General features: G+C 38.4%; 1 protein-coding gene across 5 annotated transcripts in view; it reads left to right on the top strand.

The window, feature by feature from the left end:
• Positions 1-21029, top strand: part of HELZ (helicase with zinc finger) — a 90161-nt gene that overhangs the window by 6593 nt on the left and 62539 nt on the right. For 2 of the 5 annotated variants that reach the window (XM_054221184.1, XM_054221183.1), the window contains exons 2-7: positions 10959-11186; positions 13107-13143; positions 16502-16626; positions 19157-19213; positions 20045-20093; positions 20510-20585. In XM_054221184.1, coding sequence (XP_054077159.1) covers positions 10977-11186; positions 13107-13143; positions 16502-16626; positions 19157-19213; positions 20045-20093; positions 20510-20585 — 554 coding nt within the window. In that variant the 5' untranslated portion in view covers positions 10959-10976. The remainder of the gene's footprint in view (positions 1-10958; positions 11187-13106; positions 13144-16501; positions 16627-19156; positions 19214-20044; positions 20094-20509; positions 20586-21029) is intronic. The other 3 variants (XM_054221186.1, XM_054221185.1, XM_054221187.1) reach the window with 3 other exon arrangements.

Raw genomic sequence — 21029 nt, 5'->3', positions numbered from 1 at the left:
TTCAAAGGTTATTTACAATAAAGATAGCAATTTTTAGTGGTGGAGGTTAGTTATTGCTTTGAACTTTCAAAACAGCACACAAAAATATACGCAGTTACATAATAGGTATGGTTTTGGGAGAGATGCGTTTGGAGTGTCTGTGGGTGGCATCGTTGTGTTATTAAATCTGGTATGGTAGGACCCTTTTGTGCTGAGCACTTATAAATGTGTAACAAAAAGCTCAGTCACAGTATTATTCACTACTATAATAAGTTTAGGTTCCTTATAACGCTACAATGAAGACTGAGGTATATTGAGAGAAAACTTTCCTGTTTTGTGTCAGAACTTTCTGGCTTATTTCTGTGTTCAGTTTGTGAACTGTGCACTGTAACTGATAGTCAGCATGAAGATTTATGCATTTTTTTGCCTCTTGACTGGATTGAAAGAGTGATTTGTATTTTTCGTCTCACACAGAAAACAAACTTCGGGCTTTTTTTTTTTTCCCCTGTCCAACTGTAAAACTGATTTATACCTGTAGCATCTGCATTTGCCCTAGTGATCAAAGCTGTGTTCTGGAGGTGGATCCCTAGTGATAGGGGTGTGCTGCTTTGCAATACTGGGACGTGTCAAGAGTGGAGAAGGTTCTTGTATGAAAATGAAAGTTTGACATTTGAGGAAAGACTGTTTCAACATCTCTACAATATCCCTGCTAAGAGGAGAAAACTTGGATCGAACCACTGAACTTTGAAGCTGCTTAGCTGTTGGGGTGGGGGGGAAGAGTTTGGGGCTTTCCAAAAGGGAATATGCTGTGATAAATAATATCCTAATTTTAAAAATACTTTTATTGCTGAAATCCAAATACAGCTGTATTAGAGGAAGCTGCGAATTGAACAAAAGACTGAAAGTTAGGAACTAGTAATTTCGATTCTGTCTCTGAGAGTGACTAAATTGGTGAACGTTGGCAAACGAACTGTGGTCAAGTGCTCCCTCTGAAGACAGCGCTGTGTGAGTGGCAAGTTCATTGAGCATCGTGGAAAACTTTGTAACACGTGTTTGCATTTAAACTTCTGAAAAACATTTGTAAATATGCTGATAATTGTTTTGTGTTGAAGTGCTTGGGAATCTTCTTTGACTCCCATTTGCATTCCTTGGGAACACAGTTTTGTACTTGCTCGACATTCTTAAAATTAGGTGACAGGTGCTTAGTCGCATATACACAGATGTACCTATATATCATACAGCAGACATTTCTCAAAAAGGACTTTTGGCAATATCTTATGACTCAGCAGAGAAGAATAGTGGTAATTGCATGACTGTGTCAGTCCTTAAGATTAATGGTGTTCACTTTTTTTGGTCAAAACTATTACTAAACATATTGTGAAATGTGCAGAGAGACTCGGGAACAAGGCCCTGTTCTGTTATTCACGTGTTTATAAGAGAGGTTCTGCCACAAGTAGGTTACAGTTTTAAAAGTTGTGGATTGTGGTGTTTAAAACAGCTTTTGGAATACAAATACTGTATTTCTCTGCACAGTGTGTTTGAGTTTGACACTTGCAGGTCGGTCCTGCTCCACGGAGTGCTGGCTGGTCATGCAGTGCTGATTTTTCCCTTTGTTTTTCTCTGGCAAATTTCATTAGGAGAAGCAAAGATTAAATTACTTTTCTAATGCATTTTTTTTAAAGTAAGTAATTGGTGATGTTGTTATGGGGATAAAATGGTAACCATGGGACAATATTTCAATTAAAATGCCCTCATCTTGGATAAGTGTGAGAAACTCTCCTCTCGGAAAGCAGAAAGAACATACAGGTATATGGAATACAAACTGCTGCTGTTACCCGGTTATTATGAAAGATTGTTTACATGAAGATTTTCTATGAAGGAGCCAAAAGAACTTTAGGTGGGGCAGAAGCACCACCTATTATTATGTTACCTGATGCTTACTATGACACACTCTTCATTTCAGTTGGTTATTACTTGCCAGATTCTAATTATTTGGGTTCAAATTTCCCATGGTAGGTGTCTATCGCAGGCTGACTTTTTAGGTGCTGTGGAGGGAGTGAAGGCTTCTGCCAACATGATTTCGTCTTTTCTAGAAATTGGGTAAAACCTATGTTTTTGCCCAAAACCTGTTGGGCAAAACTTATGTTCACAGTAAAATAAATAAACTCTATAATGTCCTATACTGCTGCTTTGTAAAAAGTTGAGATGTGGTATAGTATGATGTTTCTGCCAAGGATATACTTGTTGTCAACCCTGTGAAAATTTGCTCAGCGTTGGTCAAATTAGCATTTAGTACAAATCTAAAAGATTATCCCTGCAGTGAATTTACTTCAGCCTGAGATTTCTGTACAATTTGAAGGCTAGGGCTTTTGCATTCCTCCCTGCTATGATTTTTGGGCAAAAATGAGAGCACAGAGAATTCCCATTCTGTACTCCTGATACCAACTCCCACTTCCCTACAAGCTCTACCTTCGTGCAGCACAGAGGAAGCAGTGACTGAATTTCACAGAATATGTAGAATAAATGTGGAGATGGGGGTAGCTGAACAAGGAGGTTTAGATTGAAAAATATTAGTGTTAGAAAGAAAGAAATAGAAAGGAAGCTATTCTGTGTGGGTACATATAATTTATTTTATAATGCTAATACAGTTGTTTGTTGCACTAAAGTTTCACTACTTGCATGAATTAGAAAGCGTTTCTGAAGTGGAGTAGGCAATAGCAAAAAAAAATGCAAATCATGCTTAAGTCTGTCTTTGCTACACTTAATTTTTGTATTTCTAATGAATGCTCCCATGTTGTGGTGTAGAGAAATGCTGAATACTCCTAAGTCACTCTGCAGTCACTGCATGTTCCGCTTTGATTGTGTAAAGGACTATATAGTACAGGGCAGAGCGTAATGGGGGGAAAAATCCCTTTTAGTTGTCTTAATCTGAATATAAGAAGTTTATAGAAACTTTTGGTTTTAATGTGTTCTAATGTCTTAATTCTTTGTAAAATGGGAATAATGTCAGAAGGATAAAAATATTTTCTTAATACTTGTGAAGTGCTCGGTCACAGTGTTTATAAGCATTATTGAGAAGTTAATGAAAACATTAAAATGCAGTCTTGAGAACCAGATTTGAGTAGCATGCAGTACATAAGGCCTTAGGCCCTGCGCTGAAGTATTTATCTATAGATCTATGCCCGTTAGCAGCGGGCCTCTGCTCTGCCTGCTCGTTCTGCCAGGTAGCCCTTGGAAAACGCAGTATGTGACTAATACAGTTAAAGGCTGTATTGTAATGCAGACACACAGGAGGGCCAACAAGAGCTTGTACAGATATTTTCGTCATTACACAGCCTTTGAGTATTGAACTTAACAACCTAGTATTTGTACTGTAATTTTAATGACTGCAGTATGTATATATATTTGCTTTGTGCAACTAGGAATCTTGTGTCTGTCAGTTATGGGTGGCTTTCAGACAAAGCAAGCAGACGCCACATAGATGTTGGGCTTTGACTTGCCATGTATTTTGCTTCGTTTCATCAAGATAGGTAGTGTTTTCAGACAGCTGTGGGGAAAAAGGATCATTTAAAAGGCAGGAGGTGAAGATATTAGGGATACTTTTGTGGTGGATGAGGTGGTTACGAGTGCTGAGGCCATGAGTTATTCAGATTTTCAGCCAAAGATAGCCAGTTTGTCCCCGTGTAGATGTTGCTGCTGTTGGCTGTATAGATTGCCCTTTCTGCTGCTATTTCCAAAATAAAACCAAAAGAGATTAGTAAAGGTAATAAAGTGTAAATAATAACTAAAGTGGCTGTACCGAAATCGTAACTGGCACACAGTGATGTATGAAGAGCGATTTAAAGAACACAGAGGATCCAGACGCGGAAGGCATTTGCTCTTAATCTCAATTGCTGCTATATTTGTGTAACTATTGTTGTGTGAATGGTAAACCACCCACAGGCACCTCTTCCTTTTTCAGTAAATGTGTATGTGTTTATCCTATACTAAGTTTACAGGATCAGACTCAAGGCTTCATTTATGTGGCCAGAGATCAGTTATCCTCCTAATTTATGGTGCCCTCTTTGGTTTTTCAATGTGGAAGGATAATCAGAGTATTTAATGGTAGGGGGCATCATGAACCTCTTAATTCCTTTTTCCCCCCCTTCCCGAAATCAAGCATATCGTGTTCCTTAGAGGCCACATAGCAGAAGTTCTCACTGCTGTTACGCTATATAATAAAACCTTGAAATAAGCTTTCCTCATTCTGTATGCTCCATTTCAGATTTAACATCATTTTTGGAATTTAAAGTAGGGTCATTTTGCCTGGAGTTGTACAACGTTAACCAGAGTAATTCAGTTATTTCAGAAAACTGATTAGATTGTCCTCTCTCAAGGGTGGAGACTTTTGTATTTGTTCTGTAAGGTATGCAGTACATTTCTGAGTACTGTGTATAACTAATATTACTGACTTCAGCCATAACTGCAATAAATGAGTGTATAATATTTCTGCTATTGTATTTTTCTTAAAATAAAAAAAGCAAAAGCACCTTTTGTATCATTCTTTTCTGCACCCTGCACATGAAAGATGTGCCATCCTTTTTCTCTCTGTTAAGTCTTTCACATTGGTGCAGTGCACTGTCATTATCTACTCTCATTTTATTAAATGATTTCTGAGTGTGGGATTATTCACGATATATACGTCATGACACTAGAAAAGTGCATTTTTTTCTGTGTATGTGTCTTTAAGTGGCTTCTGTGTTGTGTGCAACTGCATTTTATTCCTTCCTGGAGGCTTCAATAAAATACTCTTTTGTCTTAAGGCAAAGATAAGATTTTTTTTTTTTATCGCTATAGGTAGGGAAAATAAATAGATACTTAATTTTATTTTACTAATCTAAAGGTATTTGAGTGGAATTTTGCAGTACTACAAAAACAATTAGATAACACTATCTAGAGGTGCAAGCATGCCTTAAAGTGGGATCACTGGAGATGCCAGAGCAACTGTGTATTATGATTTAACAGCAGAGAGATGTATTGGTCCCTTGTTCGGTATGTGTACTGACAAATGCAGTTGGTTTGCAAAGTCTAGAGAGATGAATTTCAGTGGCCCATCATTTTTAACTGTAATGTTGGCATGTTCACAGTAGCTAACATTTTTATTGTGTAGGGTACTCAATGTATTGTAATTAATCCAGATTATTAAATGAACCCAGATCTTTCCATACCTGTGTAAATTAATGTGTCTTGTTAGTCTTTTCCTGATAATTTTGAGGGAGAGGGAACTAGAAGACTCCTCAGTAACAGAGATTGTGTCCATGCCAACTTTCTGACTTCCCAGATACTACTTTTCTGCATTATGGAAACAACAAATTTTTGAGGCCTTCATATGTGAATTGCTTACAGCTCAGTTTTAGCAGTAGCAAATTTCAGAAAGCTCTGCGGTGTGTGTGTACTGCTAGTGTCTGTAGTTTAAAAAGTTTGGAAATGCTACTTTAGTGAAACCTGGAAAATACTGGATGGATCCTTGAGCAGTTAAGCTAATGAATGCAGTTTATGGCTTTTATCATTGTGGGCAAGAAAAGCAAGTAGGGTTTTTCTCCTGCTGGTGAGTGATGTTTTGGTACAGTGCTGTCTCTCTGGCTGGGTAAATGGCATCACATGGCAGTAACTGATGGGGTGACTAACCTCTTGGTATCAATAAGAGGCTGAATTATAACTTCTTTCCCTGGGTGGACTTAAAAAGCTGGGTCTCTGTTGTCTGTCTCATTACACATTTTTCATAAAACCTGCAGCGTTTTTGTGACTCTTTTCACAGAATTCTGTGAAATTCAGTTCAAATTGACTTGAACTTGAAAAGTTACAGGGGAAGGACAGAGAAACCGACCTCAAAAATAAATCTAGTAGATCTCTTCTTGCCCTTTGAAAGGAATTGCTGGGAAGTTACGATATAACAGCTATCTCTTCTCGACGTGTTACCTGAATTTATTACATGTTTAAAACTTCTGTCTGGTTTGGTGGCCAGCCTTTCCAATTTGTGAGAAGGGCTCAAAAATCACAAAGGGTTGGGACACGCAGCATGGTCACTGCACGCATTTCCTTGGAGAGCGACAGGATGAGTTGAATTCCTGCCCTGCTTTCTCGGAGCCCGTGCCAGCTTGACCGCAATAGGCAATGGAACGGCAAACCCTTCTTCTCCACTCCTTTCCTGCAATACAGCGGGCTCTTAACTGGAGGACACAGCTGAATAGCTTTGGCTGCTTATTTCTTTGGGTGCTTATTTCTCACAGCAGAACTGTTTGAAGGGTTATGGATTGTAATGGGAGGCAGCTGGAGAGGCTCTTCCCCCTGCATGTTCCCCATGGCAATGGGTCTCATTCATTTGCTTCAGTTTGTGAATCCCAGGATGTGGCTCTTGAAGTATATTTAATTGACGGTAAATCCCTACCAGTCTCGCTGTAAGACTGCAAGTTGAACATCATTGCTTTAGCATAAATCTTTACAAGAGATGTTAATGTCTGGTTAAAATATGCAAATATTTACTGACTTGTCTACTGTTTGTCAGTTTGGCATGTGAGACCTTGGATCTGATCCTTCTGTCTTGGCAGACATTGGGAATTTTGCCAGTAACATTAATAGGAACAGCATTGTGCCCTCTAATCTGTTTGTTTATGAAGTACAGCGAGAGTTATCTGGCTAGATGCTTTACAGTGGATTGAAAAAGCATCTGTTGGAAATTTTTTAGGAACTGTCACATGCTTTAACTTATCATTATCTTAATGTATGGACCCTTTGATTCCACAAAATACATCAGTAAGCTGTGAAGCGTGAAAGTGCACAGTCATGAGTTAAACTGCTATGAAACACTAAAATTTTAGTTCACGGCGTTCTCTCCTCCTACATTGATTTTTAGTTTGAAGTTGGACTCATCAGACTGTGGAATAATTCTTCAAAAGCGTCCTGCGCACCAGGCAGGAGTAGTGTTTACTTGGAAATAAATGACGGTGTAGATCACGTTGTTTATCACTCGTCTTCCTCAAACTGTCCCTTCTGCCCTTCCCAGCCCCCTCTGCGGTTCTGGAGGGGAAATGCGCGGTTTTATTTGGGGGTTAGATTTTAGTTACTCTTTTCATGTTTGCTTACAAAATCCGTTTGGAAAGAAGGAGACATACTCATTAGGATTAGTAAGCCTGAAAATCATTGCTTGTAGGGGAAAAAAGAAAAGAAAAATCCCTCCCAGTTCATTGAAACAAACACCAAGGTTTAAGTCACACCAGTTGGAATTAGCCAGATCTTTTAAATGATACTTTGTGTAAGTTAAGCTGAGCACGACTTGGCCTTCAAAGAAATTAAGATCAGTAAGCTTTCTTCTACTGCACTGTTTTTGAAGTATAAAGCCAGGATTTAGACCTCTGGATTAGCCAGTGAGGAGGAGCTGTGTAAACTTCTGTATGTGCTCCCGTCAACGTGATGCTTATGGTCAGATCAGGTGGAATTCACAGGCACTGTGTTTAAATATTTTACTCAAGTACATAAATTGGGAGCCTTTCTGTGGGCAGTGATGCTGCTGTGAGGTGATTCAAAGCTAAGAAATGCTTTCAGTTGACCCCTGATGATAAAGGCTCTGTTGATAAGATATTGTGCCTGTATTTCTAAGGTAGGTTCGCCTGTTTTGGGTGTGTAATTTTAGATAGTGGGAATATGCCTGTTTGCTGTTTCTTCAAAATTCTGAAGATGCATTAAGCTTTGCCATTAGAATAAATTGTTTCCCAAATTTGAATTTAGAATTCTTCTGCCATGCAGTTCTCCAGGCGCTTTTGAGAAAATTAACAATCCTGACATTTGTTTTGTTACATGCTTAGTATTTTAGTCTCAATTTTACAGACAGAAAAAGTGAAGAGCATAAGCTATTTGCTCGGTTTTGCAAAGAGAGTTGGGAATACAGCGCAGACTTTGTGACGCTTTAGCTTTCAGTTCTAATCTGTAATAATTTCTACTCTTGGAGTTACTGTAGAAATTCCAGTTTGAAATTTTTGAAAATAAACATTTATGGAACTCAAAATAAATTTCCTTTGACAAGTGTTTCCATTCCTTTGCTGTTAAAATATTAACTGTTCTGAAGTAATTTTAAACATGGGTAGGTCAGGTACTACAATAGTCTAGGTTTTAAGAGAGCATGGTTGCAATTCACATTCACATCTCGATTGCTAATTTGGGTGCAGCTCAGAGCACCAAAACTAGGAGCATGGGTTTTTAAAGACCCAGCAGGAAGAGTTGAGTGACTCCAAGGAACAGTTCACAGCACATGGACTGGAGTCAGAAGTAGATGGTGCAAATACCCAATAAATGTGTGTGTTTGTGTCTGCAAATGGGATGGAAATGAAATCTGAGAGCCTCAGTGTATTGTTTTCCATATGTTGTCCACATACTGTTTTTCTTTGTTACGGTTAGATTTTTTTTTTAAGAAACAAATTCCACTGCAGCGGCTCCTTATCTGTCACTGTGTCCTGTGCACTGTGACTTCAGTGGGTTTTTTAATTACACTCTGAAATACTGATAGTGTGACTCAGTTTAGCCCAGTTATCCAGACAGCCTGGTCCTGACTTCTCTTAACTCCACTTAACTTAATCCAAGGGTTTTTGCTTAGAGTCCGTGATGTCCTCTGAAGTGCTCCCCTAAGCCTTCAGGTTGGCCAAAGAAATTGTGTGGCCTTTGCAGTATCGTAGGCCACTGCTGGTCTTGTAAAATCCCTCTTCTCCTCAGACAGGCTAGTTCAATATTTATCAAAACAGCCGGCATAAGGCAACTGATAAATAAAAATGTTCTTTTGGATGGTGCCATGTTGGAGAGAAGGGCAGGGTAATGTGGCTTTGAAATGCCTGTCCGCTCTGCTGGCCGGGTCGGTTGGGATGGGGTCTGTGTATAAACAGTTCTTGGGGAATAAACACACAGAAGCTCTGCTGAGACTTTTGGTCAAAGGAATTTTGGTTGTATGTCAGCCAGGAAGTGAGGAAATCAAAAGTACAGCGGAGTTCATGAAATCCTCTCTTTTCAGTCCCTTAGGAGGAAAACAAAATGTACACGAGAAAAACATCAATTAACTATTGTATTACTATTAAGCAAATCCTAGACTTCTAAGATTAAGTGTGGCCTAAAATGTTAGTGAAATGGAAATCAGTGTCATTTTTGATTGTATCTAGAAAGGATCCTTGCATAAACACTTAAGAACACCTAACATTCATATCACTGAAATAAGTGCTTAGGTGGTCCAGCTGAGTATCTTTAATGTCAGTAGAATTACTCTATGAATGAATTGACTCATATGTATGGAAATGCAAAACCTACTTGCCTGTTCATAGTCTCATTGAAAATGGGGACTTTTTTTTAGCAGAAAAAGAAATATCTGGATGAATGAGGTAATATTTTGAAAGGTCATTGTTAAGAAAGAGGCATATGTCACAGATGTGTGTCAGGATAACTGCAAAATATTCATGCTTGTGTTCCTTCGTTTTTGGGAAGATACATTGTTGTACATAAGAAATTTGTTTATAAATGTAAAAGGGAAGGTGGTTTAAGTCAAAATTGTCTTGAAAAATCAATGTTGCTTTATGTTTCTGTATTCATACTAAAAATAAAATTTTAAGAACGGAAGGGAACACATAGAACACTGTTGTATAATATGTGAAAAGTCTTGTTTACATTTCTACTGTATATTGGCTTAGGCTTGTGTTAATGAGGGAAGTGGGATAGTGAGTTATTTCTCATGTAAGGAAAATGCATTTATTTGACCTTCAGATTAACTTCTTGAAGTTACTTTACCTTAGTTTGGTTAAAAACCTAAAACTACAAAGTATAAAGGAAGTTTTTTAGCAGTGAATTTCTGAAGTTGGCTAAAGATAATTGTTCGAGGCAATCATAATAGTTGATATATAATCACAACTATTGATAGTATGCTGCTTGCTAAAAATGAAAATGGGAACTTACCTTTTTTCCTCTTTCAGTTATCAGAACACGTTTTTGTGAAGTCAGCTTTGAAGTATAATGTCTCTAGGGATATGTATCATGTATTTAAATATTATGTCAATGAAGGGAGAATGTAGACAGGGATTATAGAAATACTTTGCTTTTTTTTTTTCTGCCAGGTTGGACGGGGCTTTGAGCAACCTGGTCTAGCGGGAGGTGTCCGTGCCCGGGGCAGGGGGTGGGAATGAGATGGTCTTTAAGGTCTCTTCCAACCTAAACCATTCCATGATTCTACTGGTGGTTTAGGTTGTGGATAACCATTTGTCTCAGTTTATTGGCAGATAATGTTGTCTGTCTTGTGTACAGGTTTTTATCAAAACTGTTTCAATTTTTTTTGCCCCTAAAAATATTGACTTTAAAATTATTTTAGAAGTTGTGCACAAAGGTGTTGGTGTGGCAGGGGTATCTAGGCTTTCGCAGACGTACATGGAAATAAACCAAGAGAAGGAAGAGACAAGAGATTTCCTGTTGACCTCCAGTTCTTTCTTGTTCGTCCTTGCCCATCCCCGTTGGGCTTCACCCAGCCGGAGAGAGCGGCTCCTTCCCCTGAGAGTAGGTGAGAACGCTTGGAAGGGAAAGGTGTCATGGAGTAAGTCGCTGCAGGCTTGGAGAAAGAGCAGCTGGTGGATGAGTTGTATTACTTCTAAAGCAAAGGTTGTGTTGTCAGTGAAGACCCCAAAGCCTCTATGTAGGAAAGTGCTGACTTTAGAATTTGAAACCACTACTTATATTCTTAAAATCAGTCACGGGCTTAAATACCTTCTTGAATTAGAATCAAAACTGAAAGCTGGGAGCGATGGAAGAAAGACTGGGAAGAAGTTAGTCAATGAGAAAGCTTGGGATAGGAAATGTGACTGGCATCAAACGAAAGGGATGTGACACAGCACCTTGAGATGGGAACGGAAGTTGGTTGGCAAGTTGTCACTGCCATTATACAGCTAACCAACATTTTGTCATCCCCTCTGCCCCCACTCTAGGATTTCTGTCCCTGAGTCATGGCAGACAGAAGACCAGAGAAGGCATGTGAACAAGCATGTGAATCTCTTAAGCAGCAGGATTATGAAGTGGCAGTGAAGCATTGCACAGAGGCTCTCCTTTCCCTCAGCCAGTACCCCCCAGCTCACCTCCCGGAGCCATGCCAGGCACAAATCGACCGCATCAAAATCGAGACTCTTCTGTATAGAATTGCTTCCTTTTTACAACTTGTGAGTGTGACTCTTTACAAGTATCTAGTGAACTGGAAAGAGCAATCAAATATCTCGTACTGTCAAGATTTAAATAAAATTCAGCGTTTTCCTGTGATTGGCATGGTGGTTTGCCACAGAATCCCACCTGCCGAAGCATATATGAGGCTTCTGTCTTGTAATTTTCGCTGATCTGTTTATTTTTCAGGATTGGGACCTCTAAGTAGTTTGAGTCTGAATCACAGTTCTGTAAAAGAATGAGGAAAAATACTTAAAAAAACCCCCAAAACCCAAAAACAACCAACCCTGTTTCCACCCCCCCCCCCAAAAAAAACCCCCAAAAAAACCCAAAAAACAACCCAAAAAACCAAACCACATTCACAAATATATTCCAGGAAGGCAAAATGTCTGGTTTTAGGGTATTATGTTTGTACAGTTTTGCTGAATTATGTACCAAATTACCGTATCTTTAAAGAGCATGAAATTAAAGTTGTAAATCTGAACACTCAAATACCAAAGTTAAGAAATGCCAGAATTCAGGTAGCCAGTTCATACCTAACGTAGCTCCATTTGCACAGGCCTAACGTTAGTCTTTTAATACTTGATCATACACTAGTTTTCCACGGCTAGGCTAGAGCACATCTGGTGAAAGATGCAACTTTTAGACTCTGGCAGAGTTTCAGTGGAACTGTGAAAACGGCGGTCTTTGGAAAGGTTTGTAAATGCAAGGCGAGTCACAACCCTGAGCGACAGGTGATGCCAGTGCCCAATCCGTGCCCTTCCTTTAAAGCATCAGAGACCTTCACTTCCTGAAAGGAAAGGACATTACAGGGTTTAAGAATAAACATACAACTTGTTCAATGCACCTACATTTTTCCTTACCTTTCTGTTTTGGAAATGTTATTACAGATTTACAGGGGCCTTGTCCACCCCAAATCTTCATGTATTGGGAATGGACAGTTTCATCCCTACTGGAAAAAGTTTGGCCAAGTTGTAAGACGTTGCTGGGCAGCTTTAAAACAAATCTTGCCCGTCTGATTAGGGAGCATTTTAAAGCATTCTTTAAATAGATAGCCGAATTGGACTATTCGGTGTGCAAAACAAGAATTGGGAAACTTCTTAAAATAAGATGTGACATATCTTATGGCTCCTCAGGGGAAGAGGTTCAGAAATAACTAAGGTTATTATTGTTTTTTTCTTTAATGGAAGTTGTGTTGCTGCAGACTTGGCTTCTGAGAATTATTTATGTAGGCCGATATGCAGGTAGGTGCTTAGCAGGATTTCACACGTTTCTGACCTGGATGTCTTGGGGAATCCTGTGAGGCACCTATCTGGGTGTTCATCGTGGTGAAATTATTGCAGTAAGTCTTCAGGGACTTTGAAAAAATACTTGTAATCAAAACCTTCCTATTGAAGACTTGAATTATATAGATATTTGAAGGCTTATAAGTAAAAAGAAAAGAAAAAAAAAAAGAAAAAACCCTCCACATTTTCCTTCTTGTTTTACTAAATGAAATAATTTTTAAAATCACCGCTGACAAGACAGAGTAAAATAAAATACGTACCTTACAAATTTCAGCAGCACCATGTTAGTGCAAGTTTTAAAAAAAAATTACAGTAGCTAGAAAAGAAAGTTAAGTTTTTGTATTTTTTCCTAGGTGTTGTGACCACCTGCAAACACATGTAAAACATATACATTTGCCCATTCATATTTCTCTTTTACAATGTTCATTTGCTGAGAATTTGAAAAAAAGGTCAGCATTCTAAGAATTAATTAAATTATATTTGACATGTGCCTGAAGTTCTTTACATGTTCCATCCAGGAAAAGATGAAGTAATGGATTCTAAAAAAATTTAAGAAACTTGTAATTCAAACAATGTAGTTGTTTATGCTAACTGGAATAACTGCCATTTTTAAACTTTTCATGTTTTACCTTTCAGAAAAAGTATGGGCAAGCAGATGAAGACTGTAGGCATGGTATGCTTATTTCTTTTTTATTACATAGTGTTATAAATTGCAGTCAGTTGTCTGAATTTATGAAACTGATGCCCAGATTTGTTAGTTTGCTAATGATGTTTTTTTTTTCCCATGAGTTAAAATTATGTATCTGCTTTTTTTCTAGTTTTTTTTTCCCGGTTTTGTTTAGACCTCACTGTTTTGTAACTCGTTTTCAAGTACCAGAACTGAAATGCATGTCTTTGCCACAGGGGTGCTATTTGGCTAGTAGAAATTTTAGTATGCAAATGTAGGATGAATCGATGGTGGTAGGATTCTTGTGAGGATAAAGACAGCTGATTGTTCCGTCTCTTTTCCTAGGGGCATGGTCGATATTTTGGTTTACATTTTGAGACTTGATTCAGAGAAAATCAAGATGATGTACTTACATTTATTCCTATTTGTTAAAGCTTCCAAATGTGCATGTCACATGGAAGCTGAGCCTTTCACGTTTCACTGCCTTATTCAGTTGGGGTACTTTTAAAGGAATTAACCATCCTTCTAATGTTCTGTTATTCATATACAATGCAAGTGATTCAGAACTCTCTGAGAAGTCTTTGCTGAGTTTGGTAAGTGTTAGAACAGGATTTGTCAGTTAGATTTGGAAAGAAAAGGTGAGTAGATCCCACCTTTCAGTTTTTAGTTCCTTAACTACTCTTGAATGTTAAAGGAAGCTTCCTCAAACACAGTTTTGTAACAAAGACTGTGTGGTACGCTGTTCTGACATTCCTCTACTAGCAATGACAACCTTTATATCGTTCCTTTCTGGTTTAGTGGTGGTTTTCTTTGGGGGGTAGGGTTTTTTTATTTGTTGTTTTTTTTTTTTTTAATGCATTTGTCTTCACTGATACTCAAGTCGTAGTCTGGGGAATTTGTGGGGCTCTGCAGCCTGCTCGTGAGTGTCCATAAAACATAACTAAGAAAAGTAAACTTGCTTTCTGTAGGTGTAAAATTGAAGTTTAATAAATTTAAAAAGGCTGAACACTGCTTCGTCAGTACCATTCTTAAAATAGTTGGATTTTTTTTTAAAGCTGCTTCTTTTAATGGTTGATGTATGCCAAGGGTGTGATATTCTGACTAACCTCACAGTTGTCTTTCATGGTGGCAAGTAAAAGCAAGAGACACATGTGGAAAGATGAATGACGGTTAAAGGAGGTAGGAGGGAGAATGCTGTTTAATGAATAGTATTCTCATTGATGAGATCTGATGGGTTTGTCGTAGGGGTAAATGGGTGACGTTCATCTGTGAAACCTTTTCTTGGCATATGTGTCACTTATCAGTATCTCAAAGGAACTGTAATTTTAACTATTTTTCTTCTCTCAGTGGACGGGTATAGAAGTGGGTGGAATAGGAGCACTGATATCTGCTTTTTTTTTTTTTTCCCTTCTTTAATTAAGTAGAGGAAACAGCTTTCAAATGTATATTAGTAACAAAGAAACAGCGTCCAGTTTAATGTTAATTTCCTTAATTCATGCCAACATGTTCTGCAAATATTTTTTCCAGAACTAAAACTGAGGACATTTTTCAACTTCTTAATGCCATATTTATGCATGTATATAAAAATGGTGTGTGTGTATTTGTATACACCCCCCCCATATTTTTATAAATATATGAATGAACCATTTGGTTGTGGTTCCCTGTTGTGCTGTTGTCAGTTGTAGCCCAGCATCTGACAGTTTAGAGTATCTGTGTTTATGGTCCTGAAAGGTCTTGGTTTTAGTTTTATGTTTGAAATATCCTTGGGAAGAAACAACCTTAGTACGGCCTACCTTATACTCACGCTTCTTGATACTCACAATTTTTTTGGTAGACAAAGCTTTATTCAAGCTGCTGTTCTGTCTTTTTACGAGACTTGACACGTTGCATACCTATGACAGTGTTTTATTTTAACCTGAATGATAAGTACGTTTTGGAATAGCTAGAGAAATGTATGTTTTTTACAGTATGCTGCTTGCACTGTTGCAAGGAATGATAATGATTTACAGTCTGTTAAATTATTACACAAATCTTTACCAAAAGATACTGCTTAATGTGTTGTAACTTTTTATGAGCAACTGTATGTTTTAGCTTGGTCGATACTATGCAGTTAATGATATGGAATATCATAATTGGACATTTAATCTTTGAGGTTAAAATAGCAAACTGTCAGACATGTTAAAGCTATTTCTGGCACTGCTGCTTCTGATTTGGGAAGTAAGCGCTATTTTTGGAAATGTGGTCAGTAACATCAGAGTGGTAAATTCAGCCTAATCTTTGGGGCACTTTAAACAGGATTTAGTTACCATTTCATTTTGAAGAGATGTCTAGTGGTTTTTATGTAAATGTTTTGTGGGACTGATTTTTCTTTAGTCTTTCATGCGATTTCTGTTAATGATGTCAACGTCTGTTGAGTGAGGAGTTTTGATTTATTATTCTAAAATGTAATCCTGAAATTGTGGTGAACGTAAAATTCCTGTTAGCACTAACAGGAGCTGTTTGCATCTGCATGGGGAGCAGTATAAACACAGATGTTGATGTTGCCTGCAATAACAGTAATATATATTACAATTCCGTAATTTTAAACAACTGTCCAGCCTTCTTTTCAACTCACATACTTAGCTTACTAGCTTTTTAGTCGCTCTGGCATTTCGTTTTCTGGACAGGTAATATATATGGTTAAGTGTTACTCCTGCTTGTCTGAAGCACGTCTATATCGTGAAATGAATCCTTTCACTATTGGAAGTGTCAATGAAAGCGTCTGTCTGGCTGGCTATCCGATCCAGTGCTAGAAAGCATTAGGAAAGTTTTCTGTTACATGGAGCCTGTAAATTTCTGGACTCAAACAATCGTTCCTATATCCTGCACTTTACAGCGTAAGTGAATAAAAGCCCTTTTAAAGTAGCAGGAATTGACCACGAGGAGGTTAGCTATATTTGGAAACGACAGGGCATGCTTTTTGTGAGCATGAATGGATCTTCCTGAGCATGTTTGTGTTGCTGAGAGGTTGTTGGTTGCTATTTTTTTTTTCCCCTTTCTGTGAAGAGGAGGTCCTTTGTGTCTGTGTCAGATATTTGAATTTACCCTTCCCACATTCAATTTTTGCCTATTTTAGCCTGTAAACATTACAACCTTTTTTGAGCTCATGTACAGCATTTCTTAGCTGGTGAGAGACAAGTTTCAATTTAATATTAGACAAGAGCAAGTAATACTTCCTTCACATCCAAGACTTGTCTTTCCAAGAAGCCATGGATTCAACCCAAGTTTCAGACATCGTTTTCATGTTAAAGGTGAAGGGAAACTGTGTATAGTTTATTTGAATGTATCCTGTGCTGAAGCTAATAGCTGCTGGTTTGTGTTGCAGTGCTGGGAGAGGGGCTGGCCAAGGGCGATGGATCTTTCCGTGCAGTGCTCTGCTGCATGCATCTTAAAGGGAAGCTGCAAATTGTGTCTAATGTTCTTTCCAAATCACTGATGGGTGAATCACTGGTAAGTGGGTTTGCCGCAATCTACATAATTTAAAAAGCAGTTTTGTATTTCCTTTTTTAAAAACGTGTTTAATAACGAACTTCTGAACATATGTTTGACTGGCAGGTTGCAAGAAAAATGATTTGTACGAAAAAGACAAAGTATATGGGTAGGCATATGTAATCGGGATACCTGGGTTGTTGCATTACCAGTGTTTCAGACTTGTTATGATTTTGAAAAGTTTTTTTGTTGTTGGCTCTGAATCCTCAGGGAATACAAAATAATTTGGACACTTGGTGCAATTTAATGGAATTATGCGAGTCTCAAACTTTTGTTTAGTTTTCTTAAATTACACCTGACACTGTTTTGTACGCACTGCAGGACGATTAGCCATCACAGCAGGAAAATTATCGATACGACTTTTAAGTAACTGCCCCATGATAAGTTTTAAGACAGCATGAAAAGCTTTTCAGGAAATAAAAAAAGCCTTCCATTTCGAGACAAAGATAAGGGTTTGACTTCAGAGCTTCCATGTTATCCTTGAACTGTCAAAACTCGTAAAGATGCTTTTAACCCCATCCATGTAAGTAACTGACTCTTATGTGACTACTCATATGGGGAAAATTACGGACATTTATATAAGTCTCCAAAGGATAGTGTTCTTTTTATTTCTGTAATCTAGATTAAATAGCGTGCAGTTCATCACCATGAACTGCTGGTGATGCTAAACCCAGAACCGTGGTCATAGCACAGACGAGAGCAGCTCTGGTCAGACCTCCGGGAACGTGTAAAGGACATCAGAAGGTGTTGTGGGAGAGCCTGTTACCTTGAAATTGGATCACGTCTCCCATATCTTAGTACTGAAGTTAACCAGTAGGTTGTTTTTAAGAGGGAGTTCTGTTTGTCTGTCTGGTATATATCCTGCCTTCCCCCTCCCCGCCTGGCTGTTGGCTATTGTTACATAAAGAACGGGGATATTTTCTTTGTTTAGCTGGTGTTTTCTAATGAAAAAATGTTTTGAGAAATTCCTGGTGAGGTCGAAGGAAACTTGCCTTCAGAAAAAAGTAGTCAAATAGCCAAAAGCTCTTTGTCACAGGAAATGTGCAGTGCCCTTGTTTTGAGCTATTGTACAAATAAAGGTGGCTTCATATATAATTCCAGAGTGTCGTCCCACAGCAGGATTTGAGAGGTTTTTACAAGCTTTAGGTTGTTAGACACAGTTGTTTTCAGTAGGAATATTGAAATCAACAGCTGATTTACTGACTTGTGCCATTGTCTGAGAGAAGAAAGGAAACAAAGTTTGGGAATGAATTTATTGAAGAGTTGGGATCCATCCAGTTTCCTCCCCAGTGACTTAAGAGAATGATTGTTGGTAACTTTTTTTTTTAAAAACTTGTTAATTTTTATGCTCTAATACGTTTAAGCTCAACAGGTTCAATTTGCAGCATTTCTGCTGAAGAAGTCAAAAATCATTTTGAAAAAAGCCGAAGTGTGAGAATTGTTGGGTGTGTAAGTTTTCAGCAGAGTAATTTCTGCTGCTCAGTAGCACAGTCAAAATGTGGAGAAGTCCAATAAATGTAGTAGCACTTAATTAAATTTCTGCAAGAGATTATTGAAATAAAACCCACAGGTCTGTGTTCCTTTAATCAAAGTTTTGACTTACATGAGTGTGAAATTGTTACACTTAGCTATGTATTTCAGATAAATTCAATTTTGAAAGATTTTTACTTCAGGTGTACTTGAGTATGCAGTTATTTTTAGTTACGTGGCTAATCTTTGCTCTTTAGTGAAAACTCCAAAAGTTACATAGTCTACATCAGAGCAGAGAGAGTTATGAAACTGTAGAAATTGGTAATCTGTAAAGTAGATCCTTAAGAAGAAATTAATCCATCACTGCAGCAGCAGTGACAGTTTCTTATGTTGATTCCTTTGGAGCTGAAGTGTTTCATTCAGTGGATACCGCGTGTGGCTCATGCGGAGTGCTTCTCACCAGCAGCCTACGAAGTGCTTGGTGAAGGCAGTCAGTATCACTGTCCCCGTTTTGCAGACAGGAGACTGAGGCATGGGGAGGTGAAGTGACTTGCCGAAGGTCACCCAGCCACCAAGCTACAGCAGCGCATAGATCTCCTGAGCCCTTGTCCATTGGGCTGTGCTGCCCCCAGGGCTGCTGTGCGCCTGGAGTTCTGCTCTGGAGGATAGCAATCAATAAGTATTGTAGCTATTAATATTTGTCTTGAGTGGCAGCTAAACTTCACAAGAAATAATTTTTCCCCAAGTTGTTCTACATATGCTGCTGTCCTGCATTGTCCTGGACTGATACTTGCTCAAAGTCTGGTGCAATTTTTGGCTAGTGCAAAATTCCGTTTTTTACTGCAGCGTTTGCTCAGTGTTATGTACTACATCATTTCAAATTGTGCATCGTAAGTCAAACTCATTTTTCCTTCTTGCCCTTCCTCTTGGAGGTGGTGCCGGAGGGATGCGCTTTGTTGCTGTGGTGTAATGGATGTGAAGGTTTATGTGTTTGAGGTATTAATATTCTTTCTTCCCCCAGAACGGGATGGTAACTAAAGATCTGACACGACTGAAAACACTTCTTGCTGAAACAGAGGTAATAATGAGCATATTATTGGGCAAACAATGAGCAGTACCTGAAGCAGCTGAAAGGCTTGTTTTCATGTATCCCAGGAGATCTGGGCCCACTATGAACGTACCAGTGGAAACGTTTTTGTTTCCCCTGGTCTGTTTCTTTACCACCTACCAATTCAGGAGCCTTTCATCGCAATCTTGCATGACGTATGAGAAAGTAGAGAAAGATGCTAATAGATTGTTGATTGCCTTCAAGTAGCGAGTAGAAAGAGTTTATTTATTGTATTTTTCCCTGTTGGAAATGATTCTGAAGTAATAAACATGACTTAAGAAATTGGTTAACAAATATAAATGTCCTCTCAGTCACCTTTTTTTGTATTAGAGGTTAATCTGTCATGTCTATTGGTTGAATTGCCACTTCCCTCTTTTTTCTTTTTTTCTTTTTTTTTCCTATGCTTTGTTGTTGATTTGGGCTTTATTTTTAATGTAGATTCAAAGCCGAAATACATCTCAGTACAGTTTAGACTTTTGGCCTTTTAAAGACTTTACTGCAGTCCACATTAAAACAGTCACAGGGTGGAATTTGGTCTTGTAAAAATCTCTAAAATTTTCTTCTAACAATGAGTGGACTCAGCGTTCATGTCAGATTTCCTTTTATCAATGACTTCAGTCCACTTGTTCGGTTAATATGAAATTCATGGTTGTGACTGGAAGTGATTTCAGACTTCTGATTAATATTCTTGTATTGGTTGTTCTAAAATATGTTTTGACAGCAAAGAAGCCACAGCAGTGCTTGTTAATGAAATTGTTTTGTGTTCCTTTATAACTGTGGGGTTTTTTTATATGATTGTAGGCAGCTGGTAAAGTACCATCAGGATATCTTGTAGAAGATTTAGAAGAAGGTAAGTAACTCAATTCTAAAGCTGCTTCATTTTGTAATGGGAAGACTTGGATTCTGTTGAGTGCTCAGCACTGCGTAGCAATCAAAAAGCAAAGAAGGGGGCTTGACCGTCGTGATGAGCTCTGGGGACTGAGGTAGAATTATCTCATCATTGACTGAATTTGGAGGCAGAAGTTTCTATTTATTGGTCAAAGTGCTGTATCAGAACCTGCCCCGTTCTGCAAATTGTTTGAAACTTGCCTTCACAGCCTTTGTACCTCAATTTGTTAAGGATTGAAAATTCTTGGTGGATAATTTAGCTTGTGTACAAATAGACTTTGGGTTGCTGTTTAGAGATATGGCTCCCTGGACAGTTACTATCTGACTCAGAAATACTTGCCAATTAAAAAAGTGACTGAAGTTTTGCCTACTCTGCAGGGTCCCGGGATGGCTGGCAGTTCCGCCCTCCACCCCGGGGAGTCACAAGCAGTGAAGAATATACACTATGTAAAAGGTAACGTCGTAAGTCGTTGCTTTATACCAACATTTTCCAAGGGATCATAATACCTCTTTTATTTAGCTGCTGACAGAGTGGTTAAGAGGTCAGGAAAATGAAAGTACTTGTTAAAACAGGAGTTGATCCATTCACAGATTTTTGGAAGGGTCAGTTTACATGGAAGCACCTCAGTTTATACGTGGAATCACTAGCTCAATTTTTTTGGTTCGAGGACCATTTTTCTAGTGACAGGTCAGCACCTATCTTTTTCCTCCACCTTTTCTAATTTGTATCGTTTTCAGAGATGTGTAAAGTTCCCACAGCCAACGGTGTTAACAAACTGAAGCTCAGTGACGTGTGCTTTGACAGCAGATAGGGCGCATGCCTTCAGATAAATGGGCTTTGTCTTTGGAGAAAAAAAAAGTTTGTAGAATTTCCCTCTGGATCTCATTATTCCCATTT

The sequence above is a fragment of the Rissa tridactyla genome, chromosome 15 (assembly GCF_028500815.1).
Source record: "Rissa tridactyla isolate bRisTri1 chromosome 15, bRisTri1.patW.cur.20221130, whole genome shotgun sequence".
NCBI classification, from domain to species: domain Eukaryota; kingdom Metazoa; phylum Chordata; class Aves; order Charadriiformes; family Laridae; genus Rissa; species Rissa tridactyla.
The sequence above is the reverse complement of the archived record's forward strand: the minus strand, read 5'-3'. Positions and strand labels throughout refer to the sequence as shown.